The sequence below is a fragment of the Pieris napi genome, chromosome 1 (genome assembly GCF_905475465.1).
Source record: "Pieris napi chromosome 1, ilPieNapi1.2, whole genome shotgun sequence".
NCBI lineage: Eukaryota > Metazoa > Arthropoda > Insecta > Lepidoptera > Pieridae > Pieris > Pieris napi.
In genome coordinates this window covers 14,203,745-14,222,313 of record NC_062234.1, presented here as the reverse complement: position 1 = coordinate 14,222,313, position 18,569 = coordinate 14,203,745, and the positions used below count along the sequence as shown (strand labels likewise).

At 33.1% G+C, this 18,569-nt stretch overlaps 1 protein-coding gene across 8 annotated transcripts in view; it reads left to right on the top strand.

Moving 5' to 3' along the window:
- Positions 1-18,569, top strand: part of LOC125049077 (high affinity cAMP-specific and IBMX-insensitive 3',5'-cyclic phosphodiesterase 8) — a 134,844-nt gene that overhangs the window by 55,383 nt on the left and 60,892 nt on the right. For 2 of the 8 annotated variants that reach the window (XM_047648199.1, XM_047648214.1), the window contains one exon: positions 11,926-12,014. In XM_047648199.1, the coding sequence (XP_047504155.1) occupies positions 11,926-12,014 (89 nt within the window). Of the gene's footprint in view, positions 1-9,264; positions 9,632-11,925; positions 12,015-14,439; positions 14,876-18,569 lie in introns of those variants that run through there. The other 6 variants (XM_047648173.1, XM_047648166.1, XM_047648191.1 and 3 more) reach the window with 4 other exon arrangements.

Sequence of the window (18,569 nt, the reverse complement as noted above, 5' to 3'; positions counted from 1 at the left end):
TAGCGATCATGGCGCAACACGTGTTAATATCAATATTTTTTGTTTCAATTTAGATATGTATTTAAGAGTCAATCATGTTATTACATTAGGCTTGCTCGCATAATGCGGATTAATGTCGTCGTAAATTAATAAGAAACAAAAACCGATCAAGCGCTGCTAATAGCGTTGACTTGCTTGTGTATTATTAGTTTTTATTATTTTATTAAAAGTTTGACTCCATTTATACAGTAACATGAAAAGATCCTGAGGAAAGTTTAGGTTAGGTTAGGTCTCATGGTACATTTTGAGAAGGAGAATTTGTTGATGAGGTCGCTTGCATCTTCTACCGTATTCGTGGAGAGTGTTCAGAGGAGTTGTTCGGGTTAATACTTGCAGCTGAGTTTCATCATCGGGCGTCGAGGCAGAATACGGAATCCCACCCGTATCACCTCGACGTCTGTCGTTCGATAATTATTGTGCGTTATTTAAGGAAGTTTTTCCCGTCCACCACATAGGACCCCACTGAAGTATTTCCGAACCGATTCGACTTGGGGTCCTTCATGAAAAGAGCGTACCAATTCTAAAAAGGCCGGCAACGCACTCACGAGCCCTCTGCAATTGTCCATGGTCCATCCCAACATCAGCCTCCTGCCCGTTTGCCGCCCGTTCTATAAAAAAAATATTGCCAACCGAGCTCTAAATCCAGCGGCGCTGGGAAGATAAAAAAATTTAAACGTTTTCAATGTAATTGATAAAAGGCTGTGCTAGTCACAATTCAGCCATTCGAAAAACTTTGTAACGACGAAGCCACTTGCATCAGTAATATCTAACCTTTTCATGCTTCACTGTATTTGAATACTAATTGCTTGAAAAGGACATGTTTTTCTTATTCAGACGAAATTTAAATTTTATTTTAAAAAATAATATGAATGGACGAAACATTACAAGTTTAAGCAATGATTTCGACTATGGGTAATTGTTTTATGTAATTTTTTTCATGATAGACAGCCTGACACATCGGGTTTTAGAACTAAGTCCTACGGTTTCCCTACGATTTTTTCGCTATAGATATTGTTACCCTTGCATAATTTCGTTGATACATTTGAATGTACGACATCAGTTTTTAAAACCACTAGGTTTTTTATATCTGAGGTAGAAATGCATTTGCACCCTGCCTTCGAATGTTGCATAGGTATGTGGGACCACACCAGAATCTCTGCTATTCAGAGACTGGGTGAGCCACTAAAACCACCTCGAAGCCGTGTTACAGAGCCTCCGGGGTCAGTCTCGTCTAGAGACTCTTGGGCCGTGGGGTTCAAGTGCACAGGCGCTAATTTGAGATTTAATTTGGTTGGTAGATAGTACCGGTGACCGCAGAGCTGGCACTTTCCTGGCTCAACGAATAAGTATCGCAATACAGCGAGGAAATGCTGCCAGCGTTAAGTACACTCCACAGGCACAGGGACCAAACTTTTTTAATTTGTTTTAGTTTTTAATTATTTTTAATTTATTTTTATTATTACTTCGTAGGTTAAGAGGTTCTGTCTAGGTTTTAATAAACGATTCAGAACTGTAAATTCAACTTTTTTTTAATGATAGTTTTTGCAATAAGCTCAGAGGTCAGTAGTTGAATCGGAACTGTCGATATCGTAGCAATTAAATCAGATTTATGTCTCGCAACGAACGCAATTAAAATTGTTGCAATTTATTTTGATTTACAGCGCACAGTTTTATTTTCTAACAATGTAATTCTTTTATTCTTGTATATTTATCTACGAGAGATCCTTTTTATTACTTATAACTAGGCGTTTGGTAGAATCACGAACGAATTAAAACGCATAAAATTACCAGGCATAGTTGATGATCAAAAACTTGTGTTTTTAGTTTAAAATAGTATATTTTATAGATATGTGATTTACAAGTGTTTTCTTAAATGTCCGGTTATATATAAATTTTATCAATTTAATAAACTAAATTAGTTAACAATAAAAGTGACATATATGCATTGTACTCACCTTAACCTAATTTAATAATAATAATAGCCTTATAATTCTGATACTTTGACATTTAAACACGTTTCTATTTCAATCTTCTTTTAGGTATCTGTGTGCCCTTTTAAGGCACTGTGCCACTCTCTGCCATGTATCACCTGCTTTTTCTTTAATTTGGTCTATCCACCTTCTAAGTTGTCTTTTTTTTTAAATTTCCTGTACCTTGGGCACCAGTTTAGTACTTCTATGCTCCACTATTCTGTTACCCTCGCCATGTGCCCCGCCCATTTCCACTTTAGTTTATTTATTTTTATTGTACCGGTTACCTTAGTTGTTTTTCTTAAAGCTGTATTCTTAATTTTGTCTATTCTTTTCTTCCCTTTCATCTTTCCATCGATCTATACCTAATGTAAAGTGCGGACCAATTATCAAACTTTTCATAATATGCAATTGAAGTATACTTACAATAAAACAGTCCTTAAAATCTAACCTAACCATCAATTTCAATAATACTATGCATCTCATAAATATAATATATCGACTCCTCGATCTTGATTAGTTGTAGAAAGCCATCAATTTTAGTTGCGTGTCGTGACTAACTTGACAAGTCGACATACGACAGCCATGCTTATTGAGTAATGTTATAGATGTGCCTATGGAAAAGAGTTTTGAATCACGGGATTGATGGACTATCATCCCTTAAAAAATAATACCAGTATAGTTCGGGTTTTTTGGACCCGTTTAAAATTTTGTCCTATTGCGGCCAATCTCTAATCATTAACAATAAGTTTTTTTGATAGTTTATTATGCCGTTAAGGAAGAAATCAGCAGAGTAAAAGGAAAATCGGCTAATCGTTGATAACCTACTTGCCTATTAAAAATGATCACGGAACAGATACTAACAGAAAAATATTTTTTTATGTAACGAGGCAAACGGGCAGGCGGCTCTCCTGATTTTAAGCCCATGGACACTCACATTGCCTGAAGACTCTCAAGTGCGTCGCCGGCCTTTTTAGAATTTTAAGTGTTGTACACTCTTTCCCCAAGGACCCTAAGTCGAATTGGTTCGGAAATACTTTAGTGTGCAGCTGGTCCCACATGGTGGTGGTGCGCGGCAAAAATTTCCTTAAGAAACGCTCAGTTGTGAAAAAAACACTGAGGTTGTAGCGCCATTCGAATGGTATAAGGAGGAAATCAGCCTATTGTGACACATGCCATCACTTATCTTTAGCCACAATGTTTTCTTCACCACGAACTAGTTACGACAAGTTGATAGGCGTTTGACCGCGTTACCTCTTGATGTAGAGAGAAGATGCAAAATTCTACTGGATCTCTTAATAAAGAAAACACCCTTCTAGGTCATTTAATATTAAGCTGTTCTTATTTATTTAACTACAGCCCATACATGGCAAAATTCCAACAAAAAATATTATAAAACTATTATATAATTAAGCCACCTTTACAAAATCCACAGAAAACCTTTTGTTATGCATTCTAAGTTTACCCTTAAATCATAGTATAATACCCCTATACAATCAGTTCAAAACCTGCTTATTACTATTAAAATGATGCATTATCCTTAAGAAACATAGGCAACATTTATTTCCAAAATATTATGTCAAATAACTGTGACAGGCTATTACACAATAAATAAAGAAAATAATTCTGATGCTATCCATAAAAGGACTTCCATGTTTTTTGTTAATATACTGCTTTAGATAACATAAAAATGTCTTATCGACATTTTAAGTAAAGCGATTTGTTAAGTTTAAGAGCAAAGACAAAAGTAAAATGAGATAACCACTTAACAATTAAATGAAACAGGGCTTTTAGTATTTTTTGGTATTTTATATTAAAAATACGATATAATCCATTTTTAATAATACAACCAAGGAAATTCACCGACAACATATTTGGAAGAAAAAATAAATTTGAAATACGGTGTAATTACACTGATTTAATAAATAAGGAGGTAAAAATAAAAAAACAAGCCTCTTATTAAACGTAACATATGAGCTTCGGAAAGCTAATGATTCTTCTGTGTTTGGAAATAAATATGTTAGAGATATATATTCGGTAGTGGGTTGATCAATTTAAAAACATCTTCCAATCGATTGGCCTACGCGTTCATTTCATGAGTGTTTTGTTATGACGTTATCACGTTAAACTATCGTCTGTAAACCGAATTTACAGACAACTATTTTTTTATTTAAGTTTTTGTCTTAATCGCCTAAAGAAATGCAACATTTTCAATTTCACTAAAAAATATTATAAAATAGTTGTTTTAGAAAGCTGCTATTAATATAAGCCTGGCTATTACTCATGCACTTATATCCGACAGAGCTGGCAATAAACAACCATTTCCCTGCAACACTTTTATACTGAACACATTTTACACAATTTGCTTTAAATTGAAATAGCTTTTCTGAACTGGCTTGACCTGCATTGAAAAAACAATTGCAAGCACTTTTTACTAACATTTGTATATACTTCATTTTTCTAGTTTATGGTACCGCACAACTGTCATTTATAGTTTTTGGTACCGCTAAATTAGGGATTGAAGTGCCAAATAATTTAATTTAAATGAAATAAAAAACAGTTCAAATAAAGTTTATAAGAGTGTTTCTTCCAACTTCAATGTTGTTCACTTTGGTCAACGTTGACTCTTGGGCCTTGGGGTTCAATTGCACAGGCGCTAATTAAATATTTAAGTAGGCGCCTGGTACAGAGTACCGGTGACCCCAGAGCTGGTGCTTGCCTCGCTCAACGAATAAGTATCGCAATACAGCGAGGAATCTGCGTAAAAATGCCATTCTTTTCCGGCAGATAACCCTGAACTCATCAGTATGACAAGGCAAGCCTAATGAATTACACCTAATCAATTCTCACGGAAAAGATCTATCTTTTGGTGAAAATCGTATAGAAAGTTGTCCGGTAGTTGTGAGACGTGACCGCGACATTATTATATAATATATAAGCCTTATTTATCACGAACGTTGATGAATAGTCAAAATAAATCACTTTAATGCCAACCACGTGTCCAGTCACGTTTCTACTGTATCACTCACGACGGAGATCAAGAGATTTCGCGAGCACAAGACAGATTTAATCGTACAACCACAGATTACATTGAGTTATAAGGGATTGGAAAATATTTATATTTAATTAGATATAGTTCTGGCATGTTGAGCAGTGTTGGCCTTGTGGCTTTAGCGTACGTGCGACTCTCACTGATGTCGTAGATTCGATCGCCGGCTGTGCACCAATGGACATGTGTGCATTTAACATTCGTTCGAACTGTGAAGGAACAAACAACGTGAGTTTTGCCTTAGACCCAAAAAGTCGACGGCGTGTGTCAGGCAGCTACTTGCCTATTAGATTGACAAATGATCATGAAACAGATACAGAAATCTAAGTCCCAGACCTAAAAGGTTGTAGGGCTAATGATTTATTTATTTATAGTTTTAAGATATAAGCAGTCGCATATATTTGATGAGAAAGTATAGCGATTATATGTTGCATCTGCAAAAACACGAAATACTCTAGAAGCTCCAAAACAAAGTAGGAACGCGAAATGGGCAAAAATCACCATACATTACTTTCGTAATGAATACTTGGCTGTATCAGAATAATTAATGGCATACAAAATTGTTGCAAATTTCACAGTACGTCGTCTTAATTGCTGTCTCCATAGCTTGTGCTTCTTTAATTAAGAGTCGAGCTGAAATTGGCCTTAATTAGACCCCTCAAGCCCTCTTCGTACCATCTGGCCAGAACTTTCAAGTTTTACCGATAAATAGACTACCTATATTTTACCTTTATTTACCAGGTGTCTGATAGCACTGACGTTTGGGGGTGAAACTGGCATTTTTATTGCGTTGTTAAAGTATTTATTATATTGAGTGTTTGAGCTATAAAAGTATCTATTGAGTCTTTTGCTTCTTTGCGTCTCGTGGAAGAATTTGTTCTTAAATTATTTAAAACATTATTATTATTATAGCCTCTATATTTCAATAATGAATAATATATTAAACAAGTATATTATATGATTGATTATATATAAAATATGTGCATTGTGCATGCATTAAAAATAAAATATTACTATTAGTAATCCTTAAGTTTGGATTCCAATCATAATTAATAATGTCAATGTATATAAATTTTAAATGATCAATAAATTTAAAAGAATCAAAAATTAAAATTCATTTTTATAAATCATATATCATTATGGACCCCTCAAATTTAAAATTTTATTTGGAATATTTCCATTTGAAAAATCGTAGATGATAAAGAAAACCTTATAATAGTTTTTTTATATGAAGTGTTTGAAACTGTTACCGCGCCTAACAGATGGGGTGGTTGGGTTTTAGTGGGTAGGTGTCCATTGCACCTCACTCCCCGCGTCACTTTTAAAAGTTGCCCCGGTTCTGTAAATTGGTTATAAAAAGTAATAAAAATTCTGTTGTTTAATACAAACATTGCGTAAATTTGATTGCTTTACTGTTAACATATTATTAGGTTGCCTGTCGAGAAAAGTATTTTAATTATCATTCATATAAAACAGCATAATGGCTAGATTTTTTAGTTCCAGGCCTAAATCGCTAAAAAGTTAATTTGACGCTGAGTGATGTGATAAGGTTTTTGCTACCGTTGAAAATTTTTGGCTGACTGATTGTGCTATGGTCGGATAATGGAATTTAAATTATAAACGGTAACTATATGTTATACATAGATATAATTATATATGGACTGGTATATTTAATATATAAATTGTAGTGACAATTAATCTCTGGATGATTATCAAATAATTTTATAGTAAACGTAAATCAAAATAAATAAAGCGCAATTTTTCGGTAAGTAAATTTTGGTGTTTTGAGCAGTGTTGGCCTAGTGGCTACAGCGCGCGACTCTCATCCCTGAGGTCGCAGGTTTGATCCTTGGCTGTGCACCAATGGGCTTTCTGTATATGTGAGCATTTAACATTCGCTTGAACGGTAAAGAAAAAATCGTGAGGAAACCGGCTTTCCTTAGAGCAAAAAGTCGACGTTGTGTATACATAGGAGGCTGATCACCTACTTGCCTATTAGATTGATGACCATGAAACAGGTCCAATAAAGTCCAGACCTAAAAAGGCTGTAGCGCCACTGAGTTATTTATTTTAATCTTTGGTGTGAATTTGGGGCAAAAGATCTGTCATTAAATAAACATTAAGAAATACATTCACTCACATAATATAAGTTTACGTACACTAAAATTGACTTCGCTCGCTGTGTCAAGTGAACTAACGTAAGTACTAACTCAGCTAACTTTTAACTTCAATATAGTTGAAATGTTCTCTTCATCCAATCGCACTAATAAGATGACTTTGACTTCGTATAAAATCACCAAATATAAATATCTCAAAAATGTAGTTTAAGGTATATGACCGCTCACAAAGTATCAATTGTCCCTATCATTTCTACCACCAAAACAGTTGCACAAATCTATCAAATTGTTAGACCTCCCGAAATCCATTTATATCATCCTTCAAAAAGCTGTCATATCAAATACAGCAAGAGTAACCCGCACATTTCTACTAGATAAGCTTTTTGGCTAACGCCCATGTGCAACAGTGTACCAGAACCATGAATCGATCCTGAGCTGTAAACATAATAATGAAAGCCTATTTTAGATACTTTTCATTGAAATACATTTATATTTCTCTCATTCATCTTATTAATTCTAGGCATCTGTGTGCTCTTCTTTGGCAAAGGCCTCCTCCAAATCCCGCTATTTCTGTCTGCCCTATGCCACTCTCTGAATCTGATCTATCCACCTTCTAAATTGTCTTCCTATTTTGCGTTTATTGTACCTTGGCCACCAGTTTAATACTTTTTTCCCTCTTACCTAGTATTAAATACGTATTTAGGGTTAATACAAGTAAGTAATATAGGTGTAAACATTTTTATTCCTTCGTCATGACAAGGTATTGGCTTTATTTCAATTTGGATGTCAATCAAATGTCGCTGTCGTCAGATTTTATTTCTATTTTTATATCTTAAAATAAAACATGCCTATTTCACAAATATTTTTAGTTATATTCACAAAAACATATTTATAAGTATTGTAGTAATATCATACTATAATATCATATATAAATAAAACTATGTTTCAGTGTGTTACTAATGTGTGTTTAAATCCTTTAAGTGTTAAAGTAAAACAAAAATAAATAATTACAAGTCATATTATTTGGTCGTTGTAGTGCTTTATAAAGATTAAATGTATGTACAAATATATCGTGGTCCAAGCAGAAACTCTAGATTATTTTTTGCATTACAATTGATGCCCGATTGTAGTTTTAATATGGCTAACTAAAACTGATCAACGTTTAATCGTATCAAATGTACCATCTGGCGGGCTTGGATGAAAGAAGTGTGCTTATTTTGATCGAGTGTTTAAGAAATAAAATGGATCTGACCAAATAACATAATTGTATAATCAATAACACGAAACATTAACCTAAAAGCGCTGAGGTTTTTATCAAGAGAGCTGTCATTCGTCACTTAATTGATTTTTTAATTTATTTGCAAAGAAACAGGTGTTTCTGCCAAGATTAAATGACATATTTACAACTCGTAAAGTAAATTAAGGATGTAATTATCATTTTTGAAGTCAAAATTTAAACGAAAACCGAGTATGAATGTCAAAATTCCTGAAATACTTTTTATTAATTTGCTTTTTTGTCTTTACGGAATGTAATTTGAATGGCGATGAAGGAGTGTATTTCGGACATGATACAGGAAAATGCACTATATTTTTTTATTACCGTAATTTGAGTTTTTGTCTGTTCGTAATAAATTTATATACTTAATCCGAGCTGATTTATAAGCATTACTGTTTTACAGTAGCGAAAACTACTAACGGAGAATAATACATTAAAATAAATTTAAACGAACTTACGACAAAAACAAAATTATAATAGGTTCTATGACTTTAAATATAAGAATATTTAATTGTTTTCGTAAAAAATCTCATGGTGACAATATTTAAATATTTAATGTTTCATCCTACTCCGATAAGATTTCAATCCATAATAAGAAATATTATTGATATAATAGGCTAACAGGTAAAACTTGAATTGGCTTAGGTGCCGCGGTTACCAAACATTCCGTTACGAAATACGACCTAACATTTAGCTGACAGCCATGTACCATCAAATACCAGTCTATCGGCATTTGTTTCTTTTCATTGTAATTCAATAAGCTTACGAGGCACTCGGTCACCCCCCTTCTTCAAACTACCGCCGTGACGGCCATTACCCAACCGGCAGTCTCACAAACTGTACATCGACATGTGACATTTAACACGTGACAGTAAAGTCTATATTCCCGCGAAAAAAACATTGCCAAGTAAAAATAAATCGCACATTTGTTTACTCGCATCTCGGTGATTATCACTTAAAAAATATAATATTTCTGGCTGTCAAATTTGCGCGCGAATTCGACTCGTGTTTAATGTATTCTTTACTATGTAATCTATGGTGTAAATCAGTGAATGAGTGAGTGGTTTAGTTTTTTTCGTTACATAATTATGTGTAGAGAAAATGCTGGCTGGTGAGGAAACCAGTATAGACATAGTGCAAAGATGGTTACAGAGGCGCGGGAGCGATGACATTGAGACTGGTGGGTAATATTTGAATTTGGATTTCGTGTTTTTATGTTTTACACCTATATAGTACAAAGAAGGTACGACACGATTCTACTATCTAATCGAATCCTTGATAATTGACATCTCTAATTGATAATGCCGATTATGTAGGTAGATGTCAAGCACGTGGTAATAAAATACTGAATAAATTAAACTACGTTCACATACTTTCGCAACATTCGTATTGATATGTAACTTCATTAGCACTAAATAAAAAGGTAGTACAAAATATTGCACTTAATTTGTTGTATTTTGATTTTAAATAAAAAAAGTATTACAATAATTTAATGTTATCGCTCCAATTTCGTAAGCTTAATATAAAATTGATTTTAGTACCGTTATTTTTACGAGCACAAATTGCGAGTTTTGTAACTATGTGTAACCATTGAGGGGCAAAACGCGAACCAGTCTGGATGACCTCGACGATCTAATATAGACGTAACTAGCACCTGTTAAAACTAATAATTACACTTTTCATCACACTCAATTGCATCGTATAATTGCAATGAATCGCTGATTTAAATTATTTTTACTTCATCTGTTAGATTGATACATTCTCTTAATGGGCAAATAGTTGATTCCTGGTAGTAGTAAGTACATCAAAATTGCATACGAAACCCGCGGGATCGATATCGCTGACATCGTCTACTCAAATCTGCCAAAACTCATGTTTTTTCAACATATGAGCGAGTGTTGTATGTGTGTGTATGAATACAAAGCTAAAACTGATTGGTTTTGTATTTCAGACAGGAATGTGCTTATATTACTAGTAGTTCACCGCGGCAACGCATTAACAATAATATTTTAACTATTTTTTAAATAATTTATTAGGTTTACGGGCAGTCCTTATCACTTAAAAGTGTTCTCTCCCAAAACAAATTGTAAATTGCAAGAGTGAAATTACAAAACAGATCAAAAAAAATTTCTATCGTTGTTTACGACTTGTATGTAGTACCCCAAGTAATATTAAGGAGGCGCATGGCTTTGGATCCCTGAAACAACTGATAACATTACATGCATGATGTAAATGATACTGTCTCAATTCCTAGTGAATTACATTAGGTTAGGTTTGTTTTATATTTTTTTTATTCTTAGTGGCGTTTGTGATTTAGGTTAGGTTAAATCCAAAAATGTGTACCTTATTTTATTTATTGCACAAATCATGTTTTAATTAATTTCTATGGGGTTTAAGAGTATGCGACACCACATTATTGCATGGTACATGATTGCCGAGTGATGAAAAAATGTAGAAAAACTTTGGAGCTGTTTTAAGGTGGAACTGTGATTCGATAAATTTACCAATAATTTGCAAACAAATTTATTATATATTTAACAATTGTATCAATGGTTATGAACTCTTTGAAATAGTGAAGCGTAGCAGAACTTTCAAAATAAAATTGTCAATACTAGAATTATTAGTTCTTTTATGTATCAATATGTTACTGTATATGTTAAATTAACTAAAAACCTTAATTCTGTTCGTTATTATTATGTTAATAAATAGACCTTATGGGACTTTAGTTAGAATTATTTACATTAGCGTTAAATAACAATACTTAGAGATGATAAAACGAAACATGGTTAAAATAAACAAAATACTTTCTTAGATGTAGATATTCTTTTAACAATGTTAGGGTATAATTCATTATAAAAACTAATCAATAAATATTCAGATAACGAATGAAGGCCATAAATATTTAATTATTAAGAAAGAAAGTGTGTCATCTCCATTATAAAGATTGTAAGTGCTGTTAATTAAACTAGTTCTTATCGCTTAGTTTTTCTTAATTAATAATTTGAATTTTTTGTACGTCTTGTACTAAACATTTTTTTTTGCCTTAATGACATTTATTACGTATGTCCCTTTATGAAGACTCCTGCACCGATTTCTTTTATAATAACAGGCTATCAGTAATATTAAAGATTTCTTTTATATATTTTATTATACATTGTTGTTGTTTTGTATTCTTTTTTGTGTAAAAATTTGTAATAGCTGTATTTTTATCTAATAAGTCTTCTGTTTTTTGTCTGCTGTTGTACTATTGTAATATACAATTAATTAAAAAGCGTAATGTATTATTGTATTAGTATTTCCTTATGTGAATTTTGTAATTCTCTTAATGAGAAATAAATGATTTAGTTTTTAAAGGTATTTTGTAGGAAATGCTCCGGATCCTCGCGAATCAAAGTATCGACTCAGGCCCGCACATAACCGTAATTATAAGAGAAGATTAATTCCATATTAACACAGCTTAATGTTTCTTTGCAGGTAGTTCGAGTGGGTCTCCAGGCGCGCGCGCGGGTCGCCGCTCCTCCCTCGCTCTTACGCCTGAAGATGAGCCTCTAGTCGATGTCGCTGTAAGTTGAAATATATTAATTAACCCACGTGTTAAGCTAAAGTTCCTCTATGAGTTTTTATAAACTTTTATCTAGAACAATTGGAAATATATTGCGCCCATCGTTATTAAAAAAGTAACGGAAAATATCAATCTAGCTGAATTTCTTGACTTAAATTTTCATGTTAACTAAATCTCTTTTCAACACAGCTTGAAAGGAATATACATTTAGACAGAGTAATTTATCTAAAAAATTAGGAAAATTAAACTGACTATAAATACCTGTCAATATAATTTTTCTACCTACATATATTATGCATGTCCAGAAAAGAGTGGAGTATCTCAAAAACTACTTTACTGATTTAGATGAAACTTTCACTATTTAATCAAAAACGATCAACGTTCTACATGACTTTATTTTCTTGAATTTTGACACTCTTGAAGCTGACAATCATAAGTCCAATATTATATGAGTAACTTTAAAGTATATTAAATCATTAAATTAAAAAGGGCAGTCCATTGCATTGACACAAGAGCGATTTCAATTCAAGCAATTTCTGAGCATCCTAAATAATTGTTAATCTGTAATTTGTACAATGGTAAACAAATTATATTGATTTTATATAATGGTAATTGGGAGTTTTATTTATTACAAATGTTTATTATTAAAATTATGCGTTACAATTGTTAGATTTACGTAAGTTTATAATACATCTGTCAGGGTTCCCAGCTCTTCCATAACAAACTTCCACAATATACAATTGTTTTTATTTGTTATATAATCCTATGAATGTACATCGCTCAACGCAAACATTTGATCTCAGTAGTCATTAATATCATTAATTAATTAATCACTAATTGGATGGTTTATTTACATATCAAAGGGTTAAAAAAAGGAAATATATGATAACCTTCATTATTTAACAAGTGTTTGAATTATAAACATTGAATTCTATTTAGTAGACTGACTGTCACTGTTCTTGATTGTTAATTAAACTTGCAGTTATCAATGTGTGCAAACATATCATTGTTTGATTTAAGTGATTCACCTGAATCCGTCCGTATACACGATATTCAACTGAAATTGGTATCGTTATCATAAAGTTTTAATGGTGGTGGTTAAACGTGGTTGAACATGAGGTTCCTAATCCGTTGTGCACAATATAATAGTGATAGTAAATTTTCTGCTAAAACAATGTTAGATAACTGGATTCCTTAAATTCAAAAAATATTTATGTATACAAAAATATATACCTTATCTTTACTAAGCCAATATGTTAATGTTGAAAAAATAATATATAAGACTTGACTTCATGTCTTATAACCCCTAGATGGGGCAGAGGGCGTCCACAGTGAGTCTCCATCGCGTTCGGTCTTGAGTCTCGTATTTCACCTCGCTCCAAGTCTTTCCGACTCTCTTTGCCTCATCTGCAACTGTACGGCGCCAGGGATGCCTGGGATGGCTACGCTTCCGCTTTCCTTGCGGGTTCCAATCTAGCGCCTGCTTGGAATGTGATTGGGATCCCTAATATATATAATATTAAATAATATAATATCGCTACTGTGAACTCCCTCTGCGAACATATAAAGATGTTGATAGTAAGAGACAGCATTCAGTAAGCGCAACGTCTTTGTTAACAAGGATCTGTGCAACAGACTGGTTCTGGCCCTTAGTATCGCAAACAACCTTGGCCTTCGCCGTCGCACATATCCATCAGGTCATTCCCTTTTTGCTTATAAACAAACATTATTATTAATAATAAGTTTTTATTACAACGTTTTTTTGTCTCATCTTGATATCACACATAGTCATCTTCTTCACGTGCCACTTTATTTCTAAAGATTGGCTGTTAACAACTTGAATTACCGGGTATCAAACGCTAGTCTATAAAGACCCTTGGCGGGCGTGATGCCGGTCCACCACTCCCGTACGGTGCGTAACGAATTCTTCCTTCTACCGGCTTTCTCTCGCACCACCCATAATAGTAGGGCTCAAATAGACTTAGTCTTACACAGCATCGATCTTTATAACAAAAGCCAGAAGTATTATATTCCCATTTCCAATGCATGAAAAATTATGATGTACACAACCTTAGAACAATTTAATCACGATGATTATTTATATCGAATTGTTACCAGTATTTAGATATGAACAGCTATAGCACTGAATAAATATTTATCAGTAATCAGTGCCGTAATAATCGCTGATTAAATTAAAATAATGTACTCTTATCGAATATTATCAGAATTACTTAGCCAATTAGCCTCAGTCATATGGAAATCTCTACAGTGGTCACGCGCGGAGGATTCAAAATAGTGATAGTGCAATAATGTGTCGTGAATATTAAAGGATCTAAATTCCTCAACCTATAATATAAATACTTTACAACACGTCTTGATATTAGATAAAAGCCGCGTATAAACGGCTTATAAAAGAATAATTTCGTTTATAATGTCCTCATTGAAATAATAAAAATGGAACACAAAGAAAACGGTGTAATCGAACAGATTGTTGTAAAAAAGACGGGTTGTTGGGCGAAATTCAAAAGCCTTTTCGACGATAGAGGCTTCGATTTAGAATACGAGTACAATAATGGGCATTCCGCAAATATTTCCACAAATAACACAGAGGAAGGGTATAGGCGATTAGAGGAGAGGATTTCTATAAGTGCAGAGCATGAGGTCGTCAGTAATGATGGGGAGTTGAGTGGGGTTATTAATTTTTATGAACAATTCGCGGCAATAAACGATGAAGTGAAAGATGAGAGTGCGGAAATGCGGAGACGGTCTATGGCTAGAAAACGGGTATCAATGAGACCGAGTATGTTATTGACTAATATACTTGAGGAGTCGGCTGATAACGAGTCTGATAAGCCAGAAGTGGTAAGTCTTAGTCAATGACGCTTACTAGAGTAATCTCAACCCGTTCACGTCATCATACTATTAAGACTGCTAGGGGAACTTTTAGAAATTCATAATAATCCAAATGTAAAAATACATTTTCTTTTAAGGGTAAGATATTGGAGATTTCAATATTAATAATATATCCATTTTATAAAGAAAAGAAATGGTTAGGGGTTTGAACGCACGTCCTAACGCTCAAGTGTTTGAGGGTCGCACGCTTAACCAATAAATACTATTACAAATTACAGAATTCATATATTTTGTAACCATAGTTTCCAAAGTGTTTATAGATTTTGTTTCGTAATAGGATTCTCTTAATAGCCTAGAAAGCTAGTGAAATATACAATACCAATAATACAGTACATTTAATACGCTCCGATTTATGAATTAAACTTTTGGCTTAATAATAATTATTTAAAATCATCACGCAATTTTTGAAAGTTGAAATGATTATAGATGTGGCATTTAATAAAACTTATGCAACTGTCGAAGAGTTACTAAAGGTTCCTAGTATTTTTGTGTCGAGAGCGTCTATAGAAAAATTCGAATATAATTAACGGTATCATCAAATACAAGAGCAGTGTTGGCCTAGTGGCTTCAGCGTGCGACTCTTATCCCTGAGGTCGTAGGTTCGATCCCCGGCTGTGCACCAATGGATCGCAATGTGCGCATTTATGATTCGCTGGAACGGCGAAGGCTCGTGATGAAACCGGCTTGCCTTAGACCCAAAAATCCACGGCGTGTGTCAGACACAGGAGGCTGTTCACCTGACGTCATATAATAGAAAATTAATAACAAAATCATTACCCATTTTTACTCATATTACCACGTAATCTTATCAGCTAATGAATTTAACCTGGCAACATTAAAGCGTTCATAATATCTCAGAATACAGCTTACTTTATTAAATTACATTCTGAAGATCCATTATACTTCTAAGAAATACTCTTACAAAGACTGCATTTCTTTATTGATACTAACATCAATACCTTTGAAGCTTTAACTCTGTCGGGGTTAAAAATCTCATTAGAAAACTACGAAAGACTCTTTCATGTTTTCTTGTACTATTGTTATTAATACATTTTTGAGAGATATTTTGATCCAGATAAATCTTTAAATATTAATTTTCCTGACGCGATTCGTAATCTTAAATAGTGTTTGTTGACTAAGGAAATTACTACACCAATATTATTTTTTTTTTTTTAATTTAACGGGTAACAGTACTTTTCCGGAGCTGGATATATTCGATAGTGGGCTGATCAATTTTAACGAAAGCCTTGTTTGTCTATGTCGTAGCTAATCTGCTGTTTTGCTGGTACTATTTTTTTTCTGCTGAACAACAATTTCTGGTATTTTTATTTTATCTTGAAACATTTATGATTACCTAAATTTTCATAAATATTAGATAAAAGGTTTTGTAACATATACCGTAGATATAGTATGATGTGGTAAACTTGAATAAATAATTAGAAATTAAAACTTGTCAATTTAGATTCATAAAAAAATAAATTCGTGTTATTAAAATTACTCCCGATGGATCAAACCAAATAGAAATCCATATATTTAAAAATATACGTAATATTTCTGTAAATTACATTTTAAATATCTTTAGTAAATACTCATCTTATTTGATGTTCTTACGAATTTCACGATTTATGACAGTTCCAAAGTAATTTGCTAAATTAAATTATTGTTGCCTACTAAAGTATTTAATTTCGGATTAAAAGCGTTCTCGAATCTTCGAAACTGACAAGCGTCTACAAATATAATTCTTAATTGTTTAAATGTGAAAGTCCTGTCATGAACTAAGCCCGATCCTTTAATTTGAGTAATTTACAATTACTTTTTATATAAAAACATAACAAGGACTGTTTGTACAGATATTAACGAATAAATTTAAATACGTATAGGTTTTATTGTTGTTGAAAAATATTTATCAGAGAAAAAGTTTTAATCTTAACATATATAAATTACGCGTCACGTTGTTCGTCCGCTATGTTCTCCTAAACTACTTAACTTATTTCAATCAAATTTGCACACCGTGTGCAGTTTGATCTAACTTAAAAGATGGGATAGCATGTATATAATTCTACTGTACCTACGTGTGTATGTCACTGAACTCCTCTTAAACGGCTGGACCGATTTGAATTATATTTTTTGTATGCGTTTGGGTGGAGCTCTGGATGGTTTAGATTCACAAATCAGCCCGGCAGGTTGCGCTGCAGAAGGAACTTTCATACTTTGTTTAAATATCCTAATCGCTTGTACATATAAACAGAATAAGCACATATGGTTTGCTTACCTAAGTACTATTATGAATCATATTTGCAATATTATTGTTTGTTTACATGTTTACATAATATGTAACAGTGTTTAGCCAATCTAAAATGTTTGCCCATACTGAGTATAAGTCAAATTTTTCCCTGCTGTAAGGGTACTTACTTATCATCTCTATAGAAATAAAAATCACTAACAATTCTTAAAGTATTTAAGAATTTCTGAATTTTTAAAATTATATTAGTTCTTGGAACCGGTATTTCTGTATTAAGAATAAATCCTTCTCCCACATAAAATGGTACTACACAGTGTAGGCGCAGTCTCTTGAGACCTACCCACTCGTTTGCTACGAGAATATCTAAACTCAAATATAATTTATACTTAATGAGACTTCATGATAAGCTTATAAAGTCAGGAATATAACGTTCGACAATTGGTGTTCCATAGGCTTTTATGAATAATCAATTAAAATCTCTGTTCTAGATTAACTTTTATTTCAACGAAAACAGATATATTTTCGTTCAATTAATTTATTTCTACAATCAGCCTGCCAAATATTACCCATTATTTATTACTTTTATTGTTATAACACATTAAAAGGCTTTATTAAAAAAACATTGTCGTGAATTATAGCTATAAAAATAATGTTTGCCCAAATAAAATTGTTTGCAGAGTTTTGGGGAATTTATTTAAACGTTTCAGGGGAGAGCGTGACTTGAAAAGTAAACAGGAACGTGTGCGCTTCACATTCTATTATTTCCGTCATCTTATCTTCTTACGTCATCTTACAATGAAATATTAGAGGACCCAAAGGACCTTGTCCGAAGTTCATACACAGAGTTGTCTATTAACGTACTGATGTAGATTTTAATCAATATAATTTAATAACGGTGTTTATTAATTAGTGCGAAACTTAAGAAGGTGGCTCCCAATTTCAGTGTTTATTATTTTGCGTAATACGTAACTTTAAGTAATCATTATGTATGAAAGTTATACACAAGTATCGGCCTAAAAAACTTATATACAATTAGTTGAGAATTTCTTTATATGGCTTCTTCATCAGCCCCTTTTTGGTACATTTATGGACGTAGGCCTCCTCCATTTTCCTCTAGTACGCCCTGCACTGGGAGCTCTGCATCCACTGGGCGCCAAATTCCTTGACGATGTCTTCCGTCCACGTAGTCGGTGGGCGGCCGTGCGGTCTTTTGTTCTACTGAGGTCACCATTCTAGGAGCCTGCGGTGGTTTATATGGCTTCCCAAGGCATAAAGAGATTAATTTTTATATGCATAAATAGTAAAATGCTATCACTATGTGTTTTTAACTTCAGAGCAATAAACCTAAGTTTTTTGTAAATTTGGATATATTTTTAATAGGTATATAAAAACTTCGTGATT